The sequence below is a fragment of the Archocentrus centrarchus genome, chromosome 14 (genome assembly GCF_007364275.1).
Source record: "Archocentrus centrarchus isolate MPI-CPG fArcCen1 chromosome 14, fArcCen1, whole genome shotgun sequence".
Lineage (NCBI taxonomy): Eukaryota > Metazoa > Chordata > Actinopteri > Cichliformes > Cichlidae > Archocentrus > Archocentrus centrarchus.
In genome coordinates this window covers 29,512,018-29,529,064 of record NC_044359.1, presented here as the reverse complement: position 1 = coordinate 29,529,064, position 17,047 = coordinate 29,512,018, and the positions used below count along the sequence as shown (strand labels likewise).

The 17,047-nt window shown below is 39.8% G+C and overlaps 1 protein-coding gene across 1 annotated transcript in view; it reads right to left on the bottom strand.

The window, feature by feature from the left end:
• kcnip1b (Kv channel interacting protein 1 b) overlaps positions 1–13,741 on the bottom strand; it is a 28,119-nt gene extending 14,378 nt beyond the window's left edge. The window contains exons 1-2 of the mRNA XM_030747225.1: positions 13,579–13,741; positions 12,877–13,120 (exon numbers count right to left, since the gene is read on the bottom strand). Of these exons, the coding sequence (XP_030603085.1) occupies positions 12,877–12,964 (88 nt within the window). The 5' untranslated portion in view covers positions 12,965–13,120; positions 13,579–13,741. The remainder of the gene's footprint in view (positions 1–12,876; positions 13,121–13,578) is intronic.
• Positions 13,742–17,047: the final 3,306 nt, after the last annotated feature.

Here is a 17,047-nt window from a genome sequence, read left to right as displayed (position 1 = left end):
TCCCAAAGTTCAGACTGCTGCTTACAAATGATTTTCTTTCCAGCTGATGATGACATCTAGAAAGAGTTCAGGAGCAAAAATGGATCAGAAGAAGAAGAATAATCATGGCTTGATTTCATTGCTTTAGTTTCTTTTTAAAATAAATATCTTTAAAAAATAAACATCCTATGGCATTTTAAACTAAATTAAAAAAAATTCTTTAGGATTCCAAAAAGAAATTTTAATAAAAACAAAATCTCTTTAATTTTGGAAGCATTCCCATAAGATTTCAAAAGAATTTCATGTCATTAAGCCTTACAGTTTAAGTGCATCTTATCCTGTAAGTTTATTCTTTAGATTTCAGTCATTTAAACGTTTAAAATGAGAGAGTTTTAAAATGATATATATTCATATAATTGTAAGAATCTTATAAGAATTAAGAATTTAACTGAATTAAAAAAAAAGCATTTATCATCAATTACCTCTTGCAGCACACCTGCAGTACCTTCATAGTCCACCAGAGGCCCCCAGCCCACACCTTGTGAATCACTGGTTTAGTGCGTCATATAAACATTAAATGGATGTTATGATAAAGTTTTAACTTATGATTAGTACTCTTTTTAAAAATAGTAAGAATGTATAAATTTAAGAATGAGAATGTATAGTTTTGTTTTCACTGACTGTGTGTCCTGCTTGAACTTGCTGTTTGGTTAGCTTTAGGAAAAGATCGTGGTGTGAGTTTAAATACAACTGTTCACAACACTAAAACCGCCCACTGAAAAACAGAGCTAAAGGACCATTTCACACCATGAGGTGTGTCTCAGTCTCAATGCTAAAGGACACTTTGTGTGTATCTCTGACAAAGTTACACCATTTGAAGTCCAAAGAATGAGACAATATCATTTGGAAATTGTTAACAAATACATAATATAATAAATAAAATGTTAAGTCTCCTGAGGTCATCAGGATGTAATTGTTACTGTGTCTCACCAGCTGTGATGTCCAAGATCACTAATGATAAAGATTATTCATTATAGTTTTGTTGTTAACAAAAACACCTATTTACTAAAGTTGAATTAGTTGACAGTTCATTAAATGTGGTTATTATTATGTGTTCATCATTAATGGAAGCTGTTTCTCATCAGTCAAGTCTTTTATGATTGACTTTGATCTTTTGGCTTTTGAATCTTTAGCAATGGAAAATTATGAAATGAAGCACCCACGGCTGGACTTTTGCCATTTTGAAATGTCTATAAAATTATCTGTGAGTACAAAATGATGTTTTACTTCAAGGAGGGATTTAAAATAATAATAAAAAATACTAAGATGCATTAAGCAGCTTAAAAACAGACTTTTTTTTTTTTGCGAACGCTCTTACGAAGTGTTTTAAACTTTCTAGGTGAAGAACTCAGCCCTAAGCTCAAGTTTCTAATGCTGTGGTGTTACTTGTTAAACAACAGATGGCAGCAGTGTATAACAGCAGCTTGTGTTGCCGTTGCAAACAAAATTAGCTCCTGATTAAATGCACCATGTGCAGAAACCCACAGGGAACAACTAAATGTGAAGACAAAAGCTGAACTTCACAGAAGTGTCCCACTGCACGCTAAGCAAACATAGTCAGACGGATCAAACAGCTATCTGTCCATAGGAGGTTCTGTATGTAAATATCAAGTAGTAAAACAATGTGGCTGCACAGAACTAATGGGGAGAGTGAAACACATACACGCCCACAGAGGAGGAAAGAGCAAGAGATAAAAATAAATCTTGAAGAAGACGGTTACATAAAAGTATGTAGTGAGGTGATGTAAAAAATTAAAAGCAGAGACACACACTGTCAGCTTGAATCCACTGCTGCTACAGCCACAAAAAAGAGGAAGAGAATGAGAGGAGAAAGATTTTTTTTTTTTTTTTTAGGCAAAACAGTTACCAGACTGCAGGTGAATGCCAGATAATTCTGGTGTGTTTTTCATCAAAATAGATGCAACGTCAGAACAGCTTGAGCTATAGATCTGAATATGTCTCTGCAGTGTGGGGGGGTGACAGAACCACTGCTGCAAGGTTATGCTCTTAGAGGGCACATGTGACTTGTAATAGTGAGAGACAGGTGCAGCATGAGGTCTTACCTACACTCCTCCTGTTTCCAGGACCTGAGTCTACACAAAAGATAGCATAGCTGTCAGCACAAGAGTGTGCATATGCCAATATATAAATATATTTTGTTTGTTGCATCATGCATTTTTCATCTGTTTCCCCAGCTGTGCCTCTTTTCCCTGATCTAAACAATAGTGAATATCACTTTGTATGACTGCGTGATGTGAACTAAATTAAAAAAAAAAAAAAAAGATAAATAAGCTGGGAAACAGATAATCTTTTCTACGTGGGTTTGAATATAACGAGAAACTTAAGTTTACGGTGTAGTTTACTGTGAGAGTGTTGGCAGCCAATTACAACAATTGTGTTACAATAACCACATTACTGCTGAATGGCTGCAGGGCATTAAACAAAGATCTTAATTAGTGAAATGTTAAAACTGCATGGAAAGCATGTTTACAAGGAAGAAGCTGATTGTAAGTGATCCATCCATCCATCCATCCATCCATCCATCCATCCATTCATCATCTCAATTCCCACTTGCCCAACATAGGGTTGCAGAATGGTCTGAATCTATTCTGTTAAAAAAATAAAACCACACACACATACATCTACACGTACACCCAATTAGAACCAATAATTAAGCTAACAACAATGTCTATGGGAGAAAACCACAGCTCACACACACACACACACACACACACACACACACACACACACACACACACACACACACACACACAGATTATATTGTTTTAATTATGTTTTGTTTAATTATGTTAACCCTGAACCTTCCCTTAGTTATGCTGCAATAGGCCTAGGCCACTGGGGTGTTTGCATGGCGCACTGAGTGTTTCTTTATCACTCACCTCTTTTCACTCTGTTTATACACCACTCTGCATTTAATCAGTAGTTATTATTAATCTCTGGCTCTCTTCCACAGCGTGTCTTTTGTCCTGTCTCCCTCTTCTCACCCTCAACTGGCCCCTCCCTGAGCCTGGTTCTGCTGGAGGTTTCTTCCTGTTAAAATTGAGTTTTTTTCTTTCACACTGTCATCAAGTGCTTGCTCATAGGGGGTCACTTGCAGAGACTTCTGGACTCTGCTGGAGCCAGTCTCCCAGTTTGAGGGTCACCGCCCAGAGTGTTCTGATTACCACGGGTCCACTGTTACCTTCATCTTCCACATCCTTAGCCCTGGGTATTCAAGCTTCTCATATTCTTTCTTCTTGATGTTGCCATTGCTTGGTATTGCTACATCCATCACTATGGCTTTCTTCCTCTGCTTGTCCACCACTACTATGTCCAGTTGGTTAGCCATCACAAGTTTGTCTGTCTGTACCTGGAAGTCCCACAGGATCTTAGCTTGGTCATTCTCAACCACCCATAGGGGCATATCCCATTTAATAAGCTGGCGATAGGAGGAGATAAAAGCTACTGGCATCAAGACAAGAAAGCTCTCCTTACCATGCATGGAAGGTTTCACACCAAATTCAGCATCCTGAGACTGTACGCTAAGAGGAAGAAAGGAGGCTGAAGACTAGTAAGTGTCAGAACCACTATCCTGGATGAAACAACAAAGATCCATAAGTGCATCAGGAAAATGGCCACAAATGATCATGTCATCAGTGATGAGGCAACAGAAACCCGAGAAAGAAGGACAGCCCTCTGTACGGCATCTACCAGCAGCAGATAGTCCAATGGCTGGACAAAGCTGAACTGAAGGATAGCACAGAGGCACTAATCATGGCAGCACAGGAACAAACTCTAAGCACAAGATTGATAGAGGCTGGGGTCTACCACACAAGGTAAGACCCCAATTGCAGGCGGGATGCAAGATGCTAGCAGGCAGGGCATACATAGAATGCAATAACAAAGTGGCTGATACAGTGTGTGTGTGTGTGTGTGTGTGTGTGTGTGTGTGTATATATATATATATATATATATATATATATATATATTATTGAGACTTAAGTCATTCTGACACATTTTCAGTCACATTCCCAAATGAATCCAGAAGCCTTGAGCACAGCCTAATAAAGCAGTTGTTTCAAAGCTTTCCTTTGGGTAAAAGAGTTTTTTCTTTACTTTTTCTCAGATAATGAACAGCATCAGATTTTCCATTAAGTTTAAATATAATATGTATGACATTTAGATTCCCTGGATGTTGCACAACAACAGCGATATCTCAGACCAAAATAAAGCTCATAAGGCTCTCCATCTTTGCCCAGTGCTTACTCTAGCTGTAAGTTCTTTGTAGGTTCCTTTGTCTGAGGCCTTTTAGCCGGTTTCTCAGGTGCTGTAAAATTTGAAAGGTCACCTCTAGCTGAATGGTCACGTCTGCACTCTGCCATCTTGCTTTTACAGCGTGGTGTGGGAGGTCACTCTTTATCTCTTTATAATAACAGGGAGTAACACCATTTTCAAATGTGCACTAACATGAATGCCAAGTCAGAGCAGCCATCAAAACATGGAACAGAGAAGCTCGGTGTGACAAGGTACCCTGCTAAGAACAGTGTTGCTCCTCTGTGTCTTTACGTAGAAATGATTCCTACAAGGAAAACGCTGTAATGTTAGGGACATAAGAGTAACAGCAAGTCAGCTACAGCCCTGAGCCATATCATAACCACTGTATCCTCAGTTCTGACACTCTCGGCTTGCAATGGTTAAAGGTCTGAAGATGAATATGCATGCTGCTCAACTCCATAAGGCTGAACAGAAAGACTTTGGCAGTTCATTTTGCTATATACAGAGTGTATGCAAAGAAAGATGCAAGAAACAACAAAGCGAACAATTGGTTTGGAACCGTGGAACTTAAATAGCTTTTCTTTGTATAAACAGCAGTGTCTTCTTCCATGCATACTATAGCATGTGCTCTTCCTCTGCTGCAATCTGCAAGCAAGTGCGGTCGTGAAATATGATTATAATTAAACTGTGCAGAGGAAGGGCTCAAAGCTCGACAAGGCTTAGTTATTTTATGCTGCAAAATCAACGCTCTCCATTGTAAGTACGCAAATCAAATGACATTTAAAACCTTGCACGGGGTTTTGCTAACGTTCCTGAGTGAAGGACGATAAAATAGGGCTGCCTGCTTTATTTATACATTTTGTGAAGCTACCCTTTTCTATATCTTAGCTCTGTGACCGTTTGGTGGCCTGTCCAGGGTGCATGCCACCTTTCACCCTATGATAGCTGGGATACGCTCCAGCTTTTCTATGATCCTGAATTGGATAGGTGGAAGAAAATGCCTGTGTGTATGTATGCCTGTTCATCTTGAGCTATAGCAATGAGAATCTAACATTACAAAAACGTAAAAATTCTAAAGGTTTAAAAATCCCAAAGTGGAATAAAATGATAGATTCATTGAACCCCATTTTAGACCACTTGAATCTCAGTATTTTGACTAGTGGCTCTTAATTAACTCTGTGACATTTAATTATGAAGCTAAATGAAGACACGGCCCTCGTGCTGCCCAATGCACAAGCATCTTAACTTTAAGTCAGAAAAGGTCAGGACCACATGCTGCTTTCAGCAAAGCACAAAAGAACATTTGGAGAGAAGCAACAAATGTGCAGATGCACAATACCAAGGAAGTAGATGCTCAACAGAATTTACATTACATTTTACAAATTACACATCCGTTAAAGATGCAGAGAGAAATAACACTGACGTCTGCAAGCAATGAGAGAACCAGATATGAACGTGATAACTGTTTTCCCATTTGCTCTTCCATATATTGTAATCCTTCATTCCTCTGGTAAAGGATTAGTTCCTAACCATAAAAAATAGGTTTGGGATTGTTTCAGTGAAATAGCTACTGTATGTGGCTGTGTTGCATGACCCAGATTGTCAGCCTACTCACTGCCATGAGTAGGTTGTATTGTATTTCTAGAATAGCTCGGTGGCTGACTAAAACACCGGTTTATATCACACAGCCTCTGCAAAAGATTTACTGCATTTGATGACCATTTTTTTTTGTTTTTTTACATTATAGACGCAAAAACACTGCAGACATAACAAGGCAAGTACTCTGTAAGATTTTGGTCCATTTATTATTATAAATCTAGACCACAGTACAAGCTACACCTGGCTGGATTCCTGCTTTATATGCAAAACATGGAGGTTGTTACTCCTGCAAATGCATATTCACATTTGTAACAGAAGCTGTGGGAAATGTGTCAACAGAATCATCCTTTATTATGCAAGATACCAGCTGTTGATGTGCAAAAGCATACAGTGTACGCATCATCCTGTTATTGTCAGTTTGTTGACAGTGTCTGATGTGAATGTTACTCAGTTTGCATGTTTGCTCGGTCAAGTTCCTTTCTTCGCCCTTTGAGAATTCAATTCCTGGGAGTGCTTATGGTTGCAAATAATTTAGAGGTACATAGTAAGAGTATCCAAATGTTTCTGGATGGAAGCAGTGGTAAAAAAGACATAAATTTGGAATTTGTGGCCCACAGTGAGTGTAAAAATGAAGCACTGCCTGCACCTGCACAAATATTTTATGCTCTATACATGTGCTTAGGTTTAATTTTAAATTTATATCAGACCACAGGTTCTTTTGAAAGTGAGAGCAGGAAGGTGTGTGTGTGTTTTTTTTTTTCAGTCATGACAGACTAGCAGCTGCACTCTGACTTGGTGACTCAGCATTTGATTTCTGCAGCTCAGGTGGAAAGTAACTTTTAAACTATGGGATGAGAGAGCGGCAAGAAAAAAAACAAGCTCCAAAGTATGATGAATACGAGGTTTAGAGTGCATCACAGCCTCTGCCTGAGAGCTATGTACTGACGATAGCTAAATGACCTCATCATTCAGCTCTAGAAAGCATGCAGGCAGGAAAGTTTCCTGACTCTCCCTTTGGTATTTATGTTTTTATGTACGTGTGAGCGTGTGTGGTGATGCTTACTAGCTTTTTGAAATTGTACATTTCTTTGAGATATGAGCTTTGAAGTATTCTAGCAGTGTTTGCACGTCATACGATAGTGTTAAAAATCTAACTTTCTGCTCTTTCTTTCTTTGTGTGTGTGTACACACTGTATATATATATATTTATAAAGGTGAAATACTCACAGTCTTAAAGTTGCAGGAAAAAGCTTGTGAACCTTTTGCAATTATCAAAACATGGGACGTTTGCACAAATCCTAAAAGCAAATGAAATTAAAATGCTGCATTTGGTGTTTTATTAGTGTAGGAACACCATATCTATGAGGGGGAAGTATGTCAAATTTTGTTTTTAGTATCTGGTGTGACTCCCTTGCACAGCAATAACTGCAAGCATATAAACATTCGTGCAGTTTGCTGGTCAGCTCTGCACAAAAACCAGAATAGCTACAACTGTGTCTGCTCGAGGCCTTTCTTAAATTACTGCTTTCAAAACATTTCTTTTGGATTAAGGTCAAGACTTGGATTTCTAAACTATATTTGTTTTAGCCATTCTTTTGTAGCACAACTCTGTAGGAAATACATTTTCAGCCCAAATTTGCCACACTGGACAACAACGATTCACAGTCATTGTGATCACCTCAATTTAGACACAGGGTTCCCTCATATATTAGGGTTGATTAGACCATATCTGACCCAGACAACAGTTACCATGACCCGTGTTGAGTCCTTCTCATGACTTTCTCAAACACTTGCCAATGCCATATAAGCACTAAGTGCCACTCGTAGCCCGAGATCTGTCTGCTGTCTGTTTTCTGTCCTAAGGGTTGCTGTCTTGCTGCATGTCCCACTTTTAGTTAAGGTTCAGTTCACAGAAAAATGACATTTTTCTTCAGGATTTGGTGGTAAAATACAGAAATCATTGTCAGTCAATGATGGTGAGCCGTTCTGGCCCAGATGCAGCAAAACATGCTCAAACCAGGACACTACCCTCACAGATCAAAAAAGGGATAGAGTCCTTATACTAGAATGCAAAAAAATCTCTTATTTAAACTTAGACTGCTTAGAAATAGGTGCCTGGGTTCCTTTGTGACCTCTCAGTTTGTTGATCAGCTTCTCCTGTGGTGGGTTAAAAATGGTCTTAATTTTCCTCCATTTGTACACAGTCTCTTCCTGTGGATTGATGGAGTCCAGACTCTTTGCTCCTCTGCTGATAGTGTCACATATTGTTAGTTTTTACTTGTTTTTTCCCCCTCTCTCTTGGAGAGCCATCTGGTCCACTTGAACCTGATTAGTTCTATGAGTAATGCACAAACATGAATTGTAAAAATCAGACTTTATTATTTCCTGCTCTTGGAATAAAAACTAAATGCTCACTCACATCTGTTGAAAATCTCTGAATGCTCACATCCTTCCCCCCTCGCTTCACAGTTATATAAACCTGTGTGAATAAATAGCAACATCCAGCAGAGGTGGCAAAAGTACTGACATTCTGTACTTAAGTAGAAGTACAAGTACTTATGTTAAAAAATACTTTAGTAAAAGTCGAAGTACTGGTTCAACTTCTCTACTTAAGTAAAAGTAAAAAAGTACAGGCTCTGAAATGTACTCAAAGTAAGAAAGTAAAAGTAGTTCTTTGGAGGATGTTTCTAAATGCTATTTTTGTGTAAAACTAACCGAACCTCATTATATATTATTGTAATAATATAAAATAATATTACATGAGAATGCAAACATTATTCCAATCTAAATTTTAATCCTAATGAATGCACTCAGCTTGAATCTGTTATGTAGGACACAAACTGTTAAAGGAAATTTAAACACAGCTCTATTCTCCATGTCCTCCATAGTAGAGGGTGACTGTGCCTCCACCTAAACACAAACATGAGGATACTCAGGGGTTACAGTGGGATTCAGAAGGTGGAGGAACCCTAAGATCAGCTGTAGTGTCTCTGCATGGGGAGAAGAATCACAACTTTCTATTGTGAGCTCCAGTAAATGATGTTGGTGTGCAGACTGTGATCAGCTGACCTGCTGCTGCTGCTCTGAGGTTTACTGCTCTGTGTGGATGAACTGAATTCACAAAGATGTAACCCAGTATTTCACAGCTATCTGAGCTGATCTCCATCCCCTACACTGACAGCATACAGGCTGTAGAAATGTTGGATTCAGTGAATGAATCTCAGCATCAGCAGATTCAAACTCATCTCTGCTGCACTGATGTAACCTGTAACTCTGACCATAAACACAAACACTGTGCTCCAGTCCAACACAGAGCTTTACTGTAAATACAGTACAACAAGCTAACCTATTTATTACACACTAAACTGCAGTATTTTCATAGAATCTTTGAATTACACAAAGTCAGCATACTTCAGTTTATTTTCCAGTCCTTACCTTTAATTCTAACCTCTCTTCTTCCTCTCCTGTCCTCTTTCTCCATCTCTGAGTGAACTTCTCTCTCTTTGCTCTCCCTGAAATACAGCAGCTCTTCTTTTAGCTAGCAGACACACTGTGTGACAAACTGCACACACTTTGTGTGTTTGCTGATATTTGTTGAGCATTTAGAAACGTTGCATTTACCTGCCACACGTTACTCCCTTCATGCTCGCTCCTCTTCAGTAGCGCTAGCTAAGCTGTTTATGTGCCGCAGCGCAACTTACGGACTCGGTCCGGCCCGATTTTAGCGCTATAAATGATACATTAATTATATGGGTTTGCGTATTTAATCCCTTTGTACGAGATAAGCCCCGATGATGGAGGATACGCCAGTACGATTGTCTCTTGTGTGTTATTATTCCTCCGTTTAGGCTCAGATCGTTTGATGTTTGACGGCGCACTGACCGGAAATGCAAACTTCTTCTGACGTGTTAAAAAGTAACGAGTCTGTTTGAAAATGTAAGAAGTAGAAAGTACAGATACTTGTATAAAAATGTAGGGAGTAAAAGTAAAAAGTAGTCAGAAAAATAAATACTTAAGTAAAGTACAGATACCTGAAAAATCTACTTAAGTACAGTAACGAAGTATTTGTACTTCGTTACTTCCCACCTCTGACATCCAGTATGTTTGCTTGATTTCTTTTACTTGCTTTGGTTGATTTGCTTCTGAAACTTTTATGTTTAGGTCATGTTAATGCAGAAATAAAGAAAATTACAAGGGATTTGCACACTTTTTCCTGCAAGTATAGCAAGGCAACAGCTCTGTAACTTTTAAAGACACAATGACAGGACACGTGGCTGTTGCTAAATAGACCACAGTATGGCTCAGTGGTGGAATACAAATTTACTGTAATCTATATCACAAAAGCAATTCTATCAGAGTCTTACGTCTTGTAGGCATGGACTAAGAGGCTTCTTATGATGCAATAAGCACCCCGTTTCCTTTCCTGTTTTCCACCCACCATACATTTATGCCACCATTGCATGTTAACTCTGTGTCTTCACTCTACTGCATTTTTCCCTCCCTCTCATATTTCTGCCTGTACCTTTCTCCAAGTATCTCTGGCTTCTTGGCTGCATGTTTTTGATCTGCAGCTACTGGCCTCACCAACCTGCGCAATATTGATTGCTTGTTATTTCCATTGCTCTTTTTTTCTCTTTTAGGTCTCCTCTCATCCCAACACCTGAGTCGCTTTCACATAAGAACTTTTTTAGGTCTAAAGTGGAATTCTTGGCACCGCATTTGCGTAGGTATTTGGCTTTGCAGAGTGAAAGATCTAAGGTAACCTATGGAGACTTATGCTTATGTACAGTCATCCAAAGCTCATCCATAGCAGTGGCTCAAATCACTAGCAGAACAAATCAGAGCCCGGCCCGGGGGCGGGGCAAATGACCGGGCCCTTTATACCCAAATAATAAAGCTCATCATAACATCATTTTATAACATACACATGCCCAGAACATGTGTATGAAGCTGCATCACGGATGCTTTTGCGCACATTTCATATCATCAGTGTGCAGTTGTTGTTGACAGAGTTGGGATCACATGTGAGGAGGCAGAGAATAATTTCAGAGAGCCGACTGACTCAGAACAGCGTGTAGCTGTGTGTCTGAGGTAAAATAGTACGAGTTTACTGTTCCCACATCACTGTATATTCAGTACATCAGTGCGCGTTTTGAGCTATGAACTCACATGTTGCTAAATGCAGCGCTCTGATTTATTCGCAAAAACGCAGCGTCCGGTGTGTATATAGGTTACACGACAAGTTCACATCCGAAAGATTTGAAATTTCATGTTGTTTTTACGCAACGCATCCGGTGTGAAACGGCCTTTAGAGTGAAAATAAAGCCAGTCATGCAGTACAACATCTTATTCAATATTTTACACCTACTACATCACTAAAGTCAGTCGGTCTTGTAAAGTTTTGAGCAACCATGACTCAGTCCTGACTGTGGCAACCTTTAAAACCCCCGTGTAAAACATGAATGATGGGTGATGTATAGTGGGTTGTATACTGTGCACATTGAGCCATGCATATTGCGATATAATCAAGACAGGGCCCTCCTTCTCCACCTCGCCTTGGACGTGACAGAGGCCTAGCTACCTGAAATCTTATTCTCCTCTCCTCTCTCCCATCCGGGCCCCCGCTAGCCCCGGGCCGGGGGCTCCCAGCCCCTCCAGAAGCTCCGCCCCTGGCTCAAATATTGTATTGTGCTGGCCATACAGATCATACAGGTCCGATGGTAAGCTATGCAGACCATCAGGTACATGTTGTAGCTATTTTCTGTCACTAGGGGACAGTGTTACAAACAACGTGGCTGTGGGCTTCATGCATTATCATCCATGTTGAGTTATGTGCTGTTGGTTTTCTGGAGGACTGCATGCAAGCATAGGTTGCATACCCTTAGGCAAATACATAAGAGCAATAAATGGACACAAGCATGGTACCATAAATCCCACATGGGGATGATGGTGTGCATAGATTATGACTTTTCACAGCTGGCTTGAACACTGGCTTGAGACTGCCCCCTGGTGACAGAAAACAGCTCCAACATGTTTGTAAAGCTGTGAGTGGACATGTACAACCGTAAAGGTCCTTTTACAAACCAGCTAATGTCCAATCCAAATGCATATTCTACACATTTGGACTGGACATTAGCTGGTCTTTAACCTGTAAGCTCCCTTCTACAGAATCTGTGTGACTTCAGATTGTGCCGATGGGCAAAAAGTGCGGCGTCCATTGTTTTCCCATCAGTTAGTGTCATATGTGCTGTCTCCCAAACAGTCTATTCAGGAACTGTCCCCACAACCCACTTGGAGTATTTTCAGGAGAGTGAATGAGTCTGAAGCACACTCTGAAACCCTGCATTATAACCTACCCCTTAACCCCCCCCCCCCCAGAAATGCCACAGTACATTGCATCAGCTACGCCTGCAACAACTGTGAACGGCCCATTCAGTACCATCATTTAGTTCCATGCATTTCTGGATAATTCTTCCTGTGCCACCATTTCTTGAATCGACCGGAGGACAATGGACCAGCTTGAAGGTAGAAACTCCGTCACCAACTGGTGTTTTGGTGGTGAAATTACAGAGCAACGGAGGCACATCTCCCATAGGTGTAAATGCTGGCAACAGCATCTGTCACTTTTATATGGTGTGTTGTAGGCTCTACATAGATTTAGCACAGAAGTATTAATTAAGCTTGAGAAAGGACAACAGTGGAAAATACCCAACATCCAGTTTTTCCTCCCTATTACTGCCAAGTGCTTGTTGAGGGGGAATAATCATTTTTCTATATAAAGTAAGGCTTGGCCTAACTATTTAAAGAGAAAGGTAAATTATGCTGTTATCTGCTGCCATTAAAAAAAAAGAATCAAACTGAATGTAAATGCATACACAGGAGTAACCATCAGACCTCACTGCATCGTAACCCACATCGAAGAGGCATAGAATGTGTGAATGCATCATTAAAAACACACATTACCTTTTGTGAGTGTTCCTGAGACCAATCTCTGCAGGGACTGGATCAATTTGAGCACCCCCTGTCTGCAGCGGCTGGTACAGCCAGCCATCCTGAGGTGGATGGAGGGGCAGATGAGCAGGATTTCTTCAATATATCTCAAGAAATGTTTGAACTTCTTCTATTGTGGGATGTGATCCTTATTACAAAGGAGAATCTGCTTCAGCAGTTTTTGCCATGTGACATCATGAGGTCCTTCAAGCGGCTCCTTGTGGAGAAAAGGGATACATAAAAAGTAACATGCACGATGAAGCTTTCATTTCACAGCTTACAAACAAGACACAGAATTTTACTCACACTCACAATATGCTTCCAAGCAGTCATGCATTAGTGCCTGAGTGCCTCAGTCATGTTTCACTCTCTCATTCCGAAAGACATCACAGAAACACTCAGAGGAATTATACACAAAGATACACTAGCAGCAGCTCAGAGCCAGGTATTACAATTGTCAGAAAGAGCCAAAAAAGAAGGAAATGTTCACTTGGAAAGAAAGTCCAGACTTATATGTTAAACTTTTTAAAAAGCAAAGTTGCTTTTCACAGACCAAAATAAGTGAGAAGATAAATTATTAAATGGACTCCAAAAGTAGAACATGAAGCGTTTCGCCCCCTCTGGAAGTTCTGTCCATCCAAGAATGAGCACAGATCCTCGTGCAGGGCTTCTTACCTCCTCTGCCAGTTTGTGCGATCACTTCTTTTCTTGTCTTGTCGTCCTCTTTGCCTTGTCTTTTGTCTTCTGTCTGTTGTCCTCTTGTATATATTTCTGTGTAAGATTTTCCCCCTAAACTGTGGTGGGAGCCCTGCGGCTGTGATCTGTGGAAGAGCTCTGCTCTGGTACTCTCAGCAGATCTGTACTGCAGAGAGCGCAGGCAGCCACCACTGTACCCACCCTCCCCTCTCTATGCTCCCTCCTCCTGTCTTGCATTCCACTTTTAGTCACACTCTTAGTGGTTGATGTGCTTTATTCTACCTTTTTCTTGAGCCTATGTATTTGCACAATTCACTAAATGGTCTGAATCAGTGAATGTAATCCTTTTCAGAAAGTTATATCACCACCTAATAAAATATCAGGAATATGTTTTAAAGCACATCTGTGCTTCATGAAGTCCAGACTTAAGTTTGTACTATATTATCTGTACCAGGTTATATATTTGAGATACTGATACCTTGACCCTTAAAATGCTGATTTTTTTTTTTTTAATTTAGCATAATAAATGATGTATAATACATACCCATTAAACATTGTGCATCTATATGGTATATAAGGTCTCTCAAAATGTATCAAATGAAATGCCATGCAACTACATGAAACACATAAGAAGTAAAATGCAAAGAAAAAAAGATGGATGGAATAAAACAAATCCAGAAATGATACTAAAATGTAATGTGAAACAGCAGATATTCCAGAAGACTCTTAATTCATCACTGTCATCGTGTTTGTCATGTACCGATATGGAAGTAACTTGCTCAGACTGAATGCACGTTTTTGTAACTCCCTTAATCAAACATCCATCAGAAATGCAAAGATACCATTTCCGAGACTGAACCACAGTAGTCTCCCCTATCTCCAAATGACTCCAGAACAGGTTATGTAAGCCTGCGATTTGCTTTTGGAGACAGAGCTTTATGTTTCTCACTCCAGTGACCTGGGGAAACGCTCAGGGAGAGCATGACGCAGTACTTCCTCTGTCTACCCCCCCCCCCCCCCCCCCCCCCCCATCCTGTCTCGTCTTTTTTAATGCTTATAGATTAAATTTATCTTCTCAAGGTCATAGCCATACGGTTGCAAGTCTCTGTCTGATAGTATCTTCGTCCTAAATGTCACAAAAGACAATAAATAAATGAATAAATGAAGGAAGCTTAAACAGGAAGACCATAGCTTTCGTGACTTGAGGTGCTTGTTCGCACAGTCCTGTTTGGATCCCATGGGAAGTGCACTTTACTCATAGAGTGGCATGTTATAAATAGAAACACAGAGCTGGCCACACTGTCAAAAAGAGTATGCGCATTACATTAGTAATCAAATTAGATTACAAACTATGAAAAGGAACTTCATACAGTATCAGTCCTCAAAATGAATTTTGCATTTCCATCCGAGATGCTTTATAGGACAGCGTTTATTTACGTCTCTGTCATGAAACAATGCTGCATATGGTGCCAATACAGAAAGAGACAGACTGTCAAAGACTGAGCAGCAAGATGGTTTAAAATTTCTAAAAATATGGTTTTGACCGAAATATGAACAACACAGAGAAGGAATGATTATTTACCTATGATTTTCATGTCAAAATGGCTGTCATGAAATACGCAGCTAGACAACATTTGTCTGCTGATGTGACCAAGGACACTTTCTGTTATATGCATCAATCTGAGTGGCATATGCTACATAAAAACTCTGTAATGTTTGCTTTAAATACTTTATATTCTTCAATCAGCAGTAATGAATCATATAGTATAAAATGGTTCAGCGGTCCAGTGAGGACCACGTATCTCCAAAAAGCAGCTTTCCATAAGCTCAGAAGGCAGAAGGGCTTTGTGTGACACCCATGGTTTATTGTTAATATCTAAAGTGGGATTCAAATATTAATGAGGAATCAAGGTTGTTACATTTATTACACCTGATGAAACTTGATCAAACCAGCTTTCTGTCTTGATCACTGCACATACTTTACTGCTGAGTTTATGGTCTCAGTCACTCACTGTGGGTCATATTGATCATATGATCAATATGACCCACAGTGCAAGTAACTTGCACGTTTACTTGCTGCTGCTTCCCCTTGTTTCTGCATGCATCCGTCTCCCTTCAGTCTACATGTACAAACAGCAACTACTCCTCCCCTCTCAGCTTGCCAGCCTTTGGTAATGCGACACGGACACTTTCATGAAAATGACGGAAATCATGCACAGTGTTTAATGGCTGGCAGTCAAGCTAGCTGCGGCCACAAAATAGCAGTAATTTAGGAGATGGATACAAAACATGTGGTATAAAACATGGAGGTTTGCTTGCAGATCTGAAAAGTGAAGTCAATGCTGAAGTGCTTCAGATGTGCCTTCTTTTTAATGGCTGGTTGGGGACAACTCATCTGGTTGGGAGAAGACTTCTCATTGTTCTGTAACTTCAGTAAACACTTTTTGGATCACTTTATTGCTAATTTCAGCCTACTTCCTGTTTTACTTTGGCAGTCCTTTGCATCCTGTGCGTTGTATTTAATTTTGCTTCCCTTGTCTCATTAGATAGATTCAGTTCACCTCCTCTGCTGTCTCCACTCTCCCTGATTATCTTGTGTGTGTGTATATGTATATTGTATATATGTATAGTGTCTTTTTCTTCAGCTTCCCTCATGCTGTGTGTTCCCATGTTGTTTCCTGGTTCCAGTTCCTGCTCTGTGCATATTTTGTATTTCTCCCTGTGAATAAAAATAAAGTTCAGATCTAATCTGGGTCCTTTGCCGCTCGCCACACAGCGGTCCGTGACAAAAACCTTAACTGATTTAAATTTGGGTCATCTCCCATTCAAGATCATCATCTCTGACATGTCCCGAAAGGTTTCAGAGCAGCTGCTACTTTTAGATGAGTTTGTAGCAGTTTTCAACTGAGTCCACATTTTCCAGATCCAAAGACAGAAGCATCACGTGAGAACTGAACCCATGTGCACGCTCACTGATTCATCAAACACTGTTTTAGTCTAAAATAATGCATTTCATTCCTTTAGACAATGATGCTTTAACATAAAATGTTAATATGAAAATAAGTATTGGTGCCAAATAATACTGTGAAATGTATCCCACTGTAACATAAAATATACATAAACTAAAAATGCAGCATAAAATAAAACACAATATAAAATAAAAGTGGGACATAAAGCACAAGTAACTCTTTACAGGTTACTTCACCAGTAATTGAGCAAAGGTGCTTTGCACCACAGCTGCAAACCACCTTGTTAGCACAGAAAGTAACAGACTGCCATTCTCATTTGTCCCTTCACCCACATGCTCATTGTAATCATGTTTGCCCCACAGAGACCATTAGTAACCATGGCAATGTCAACACACATACAACTTGGATAATTCACTGGTCTAATTTTGCACCACATGCAGGGAGTGTGCTCTGTGGCACTGTTGAGTTATTTATGAGGC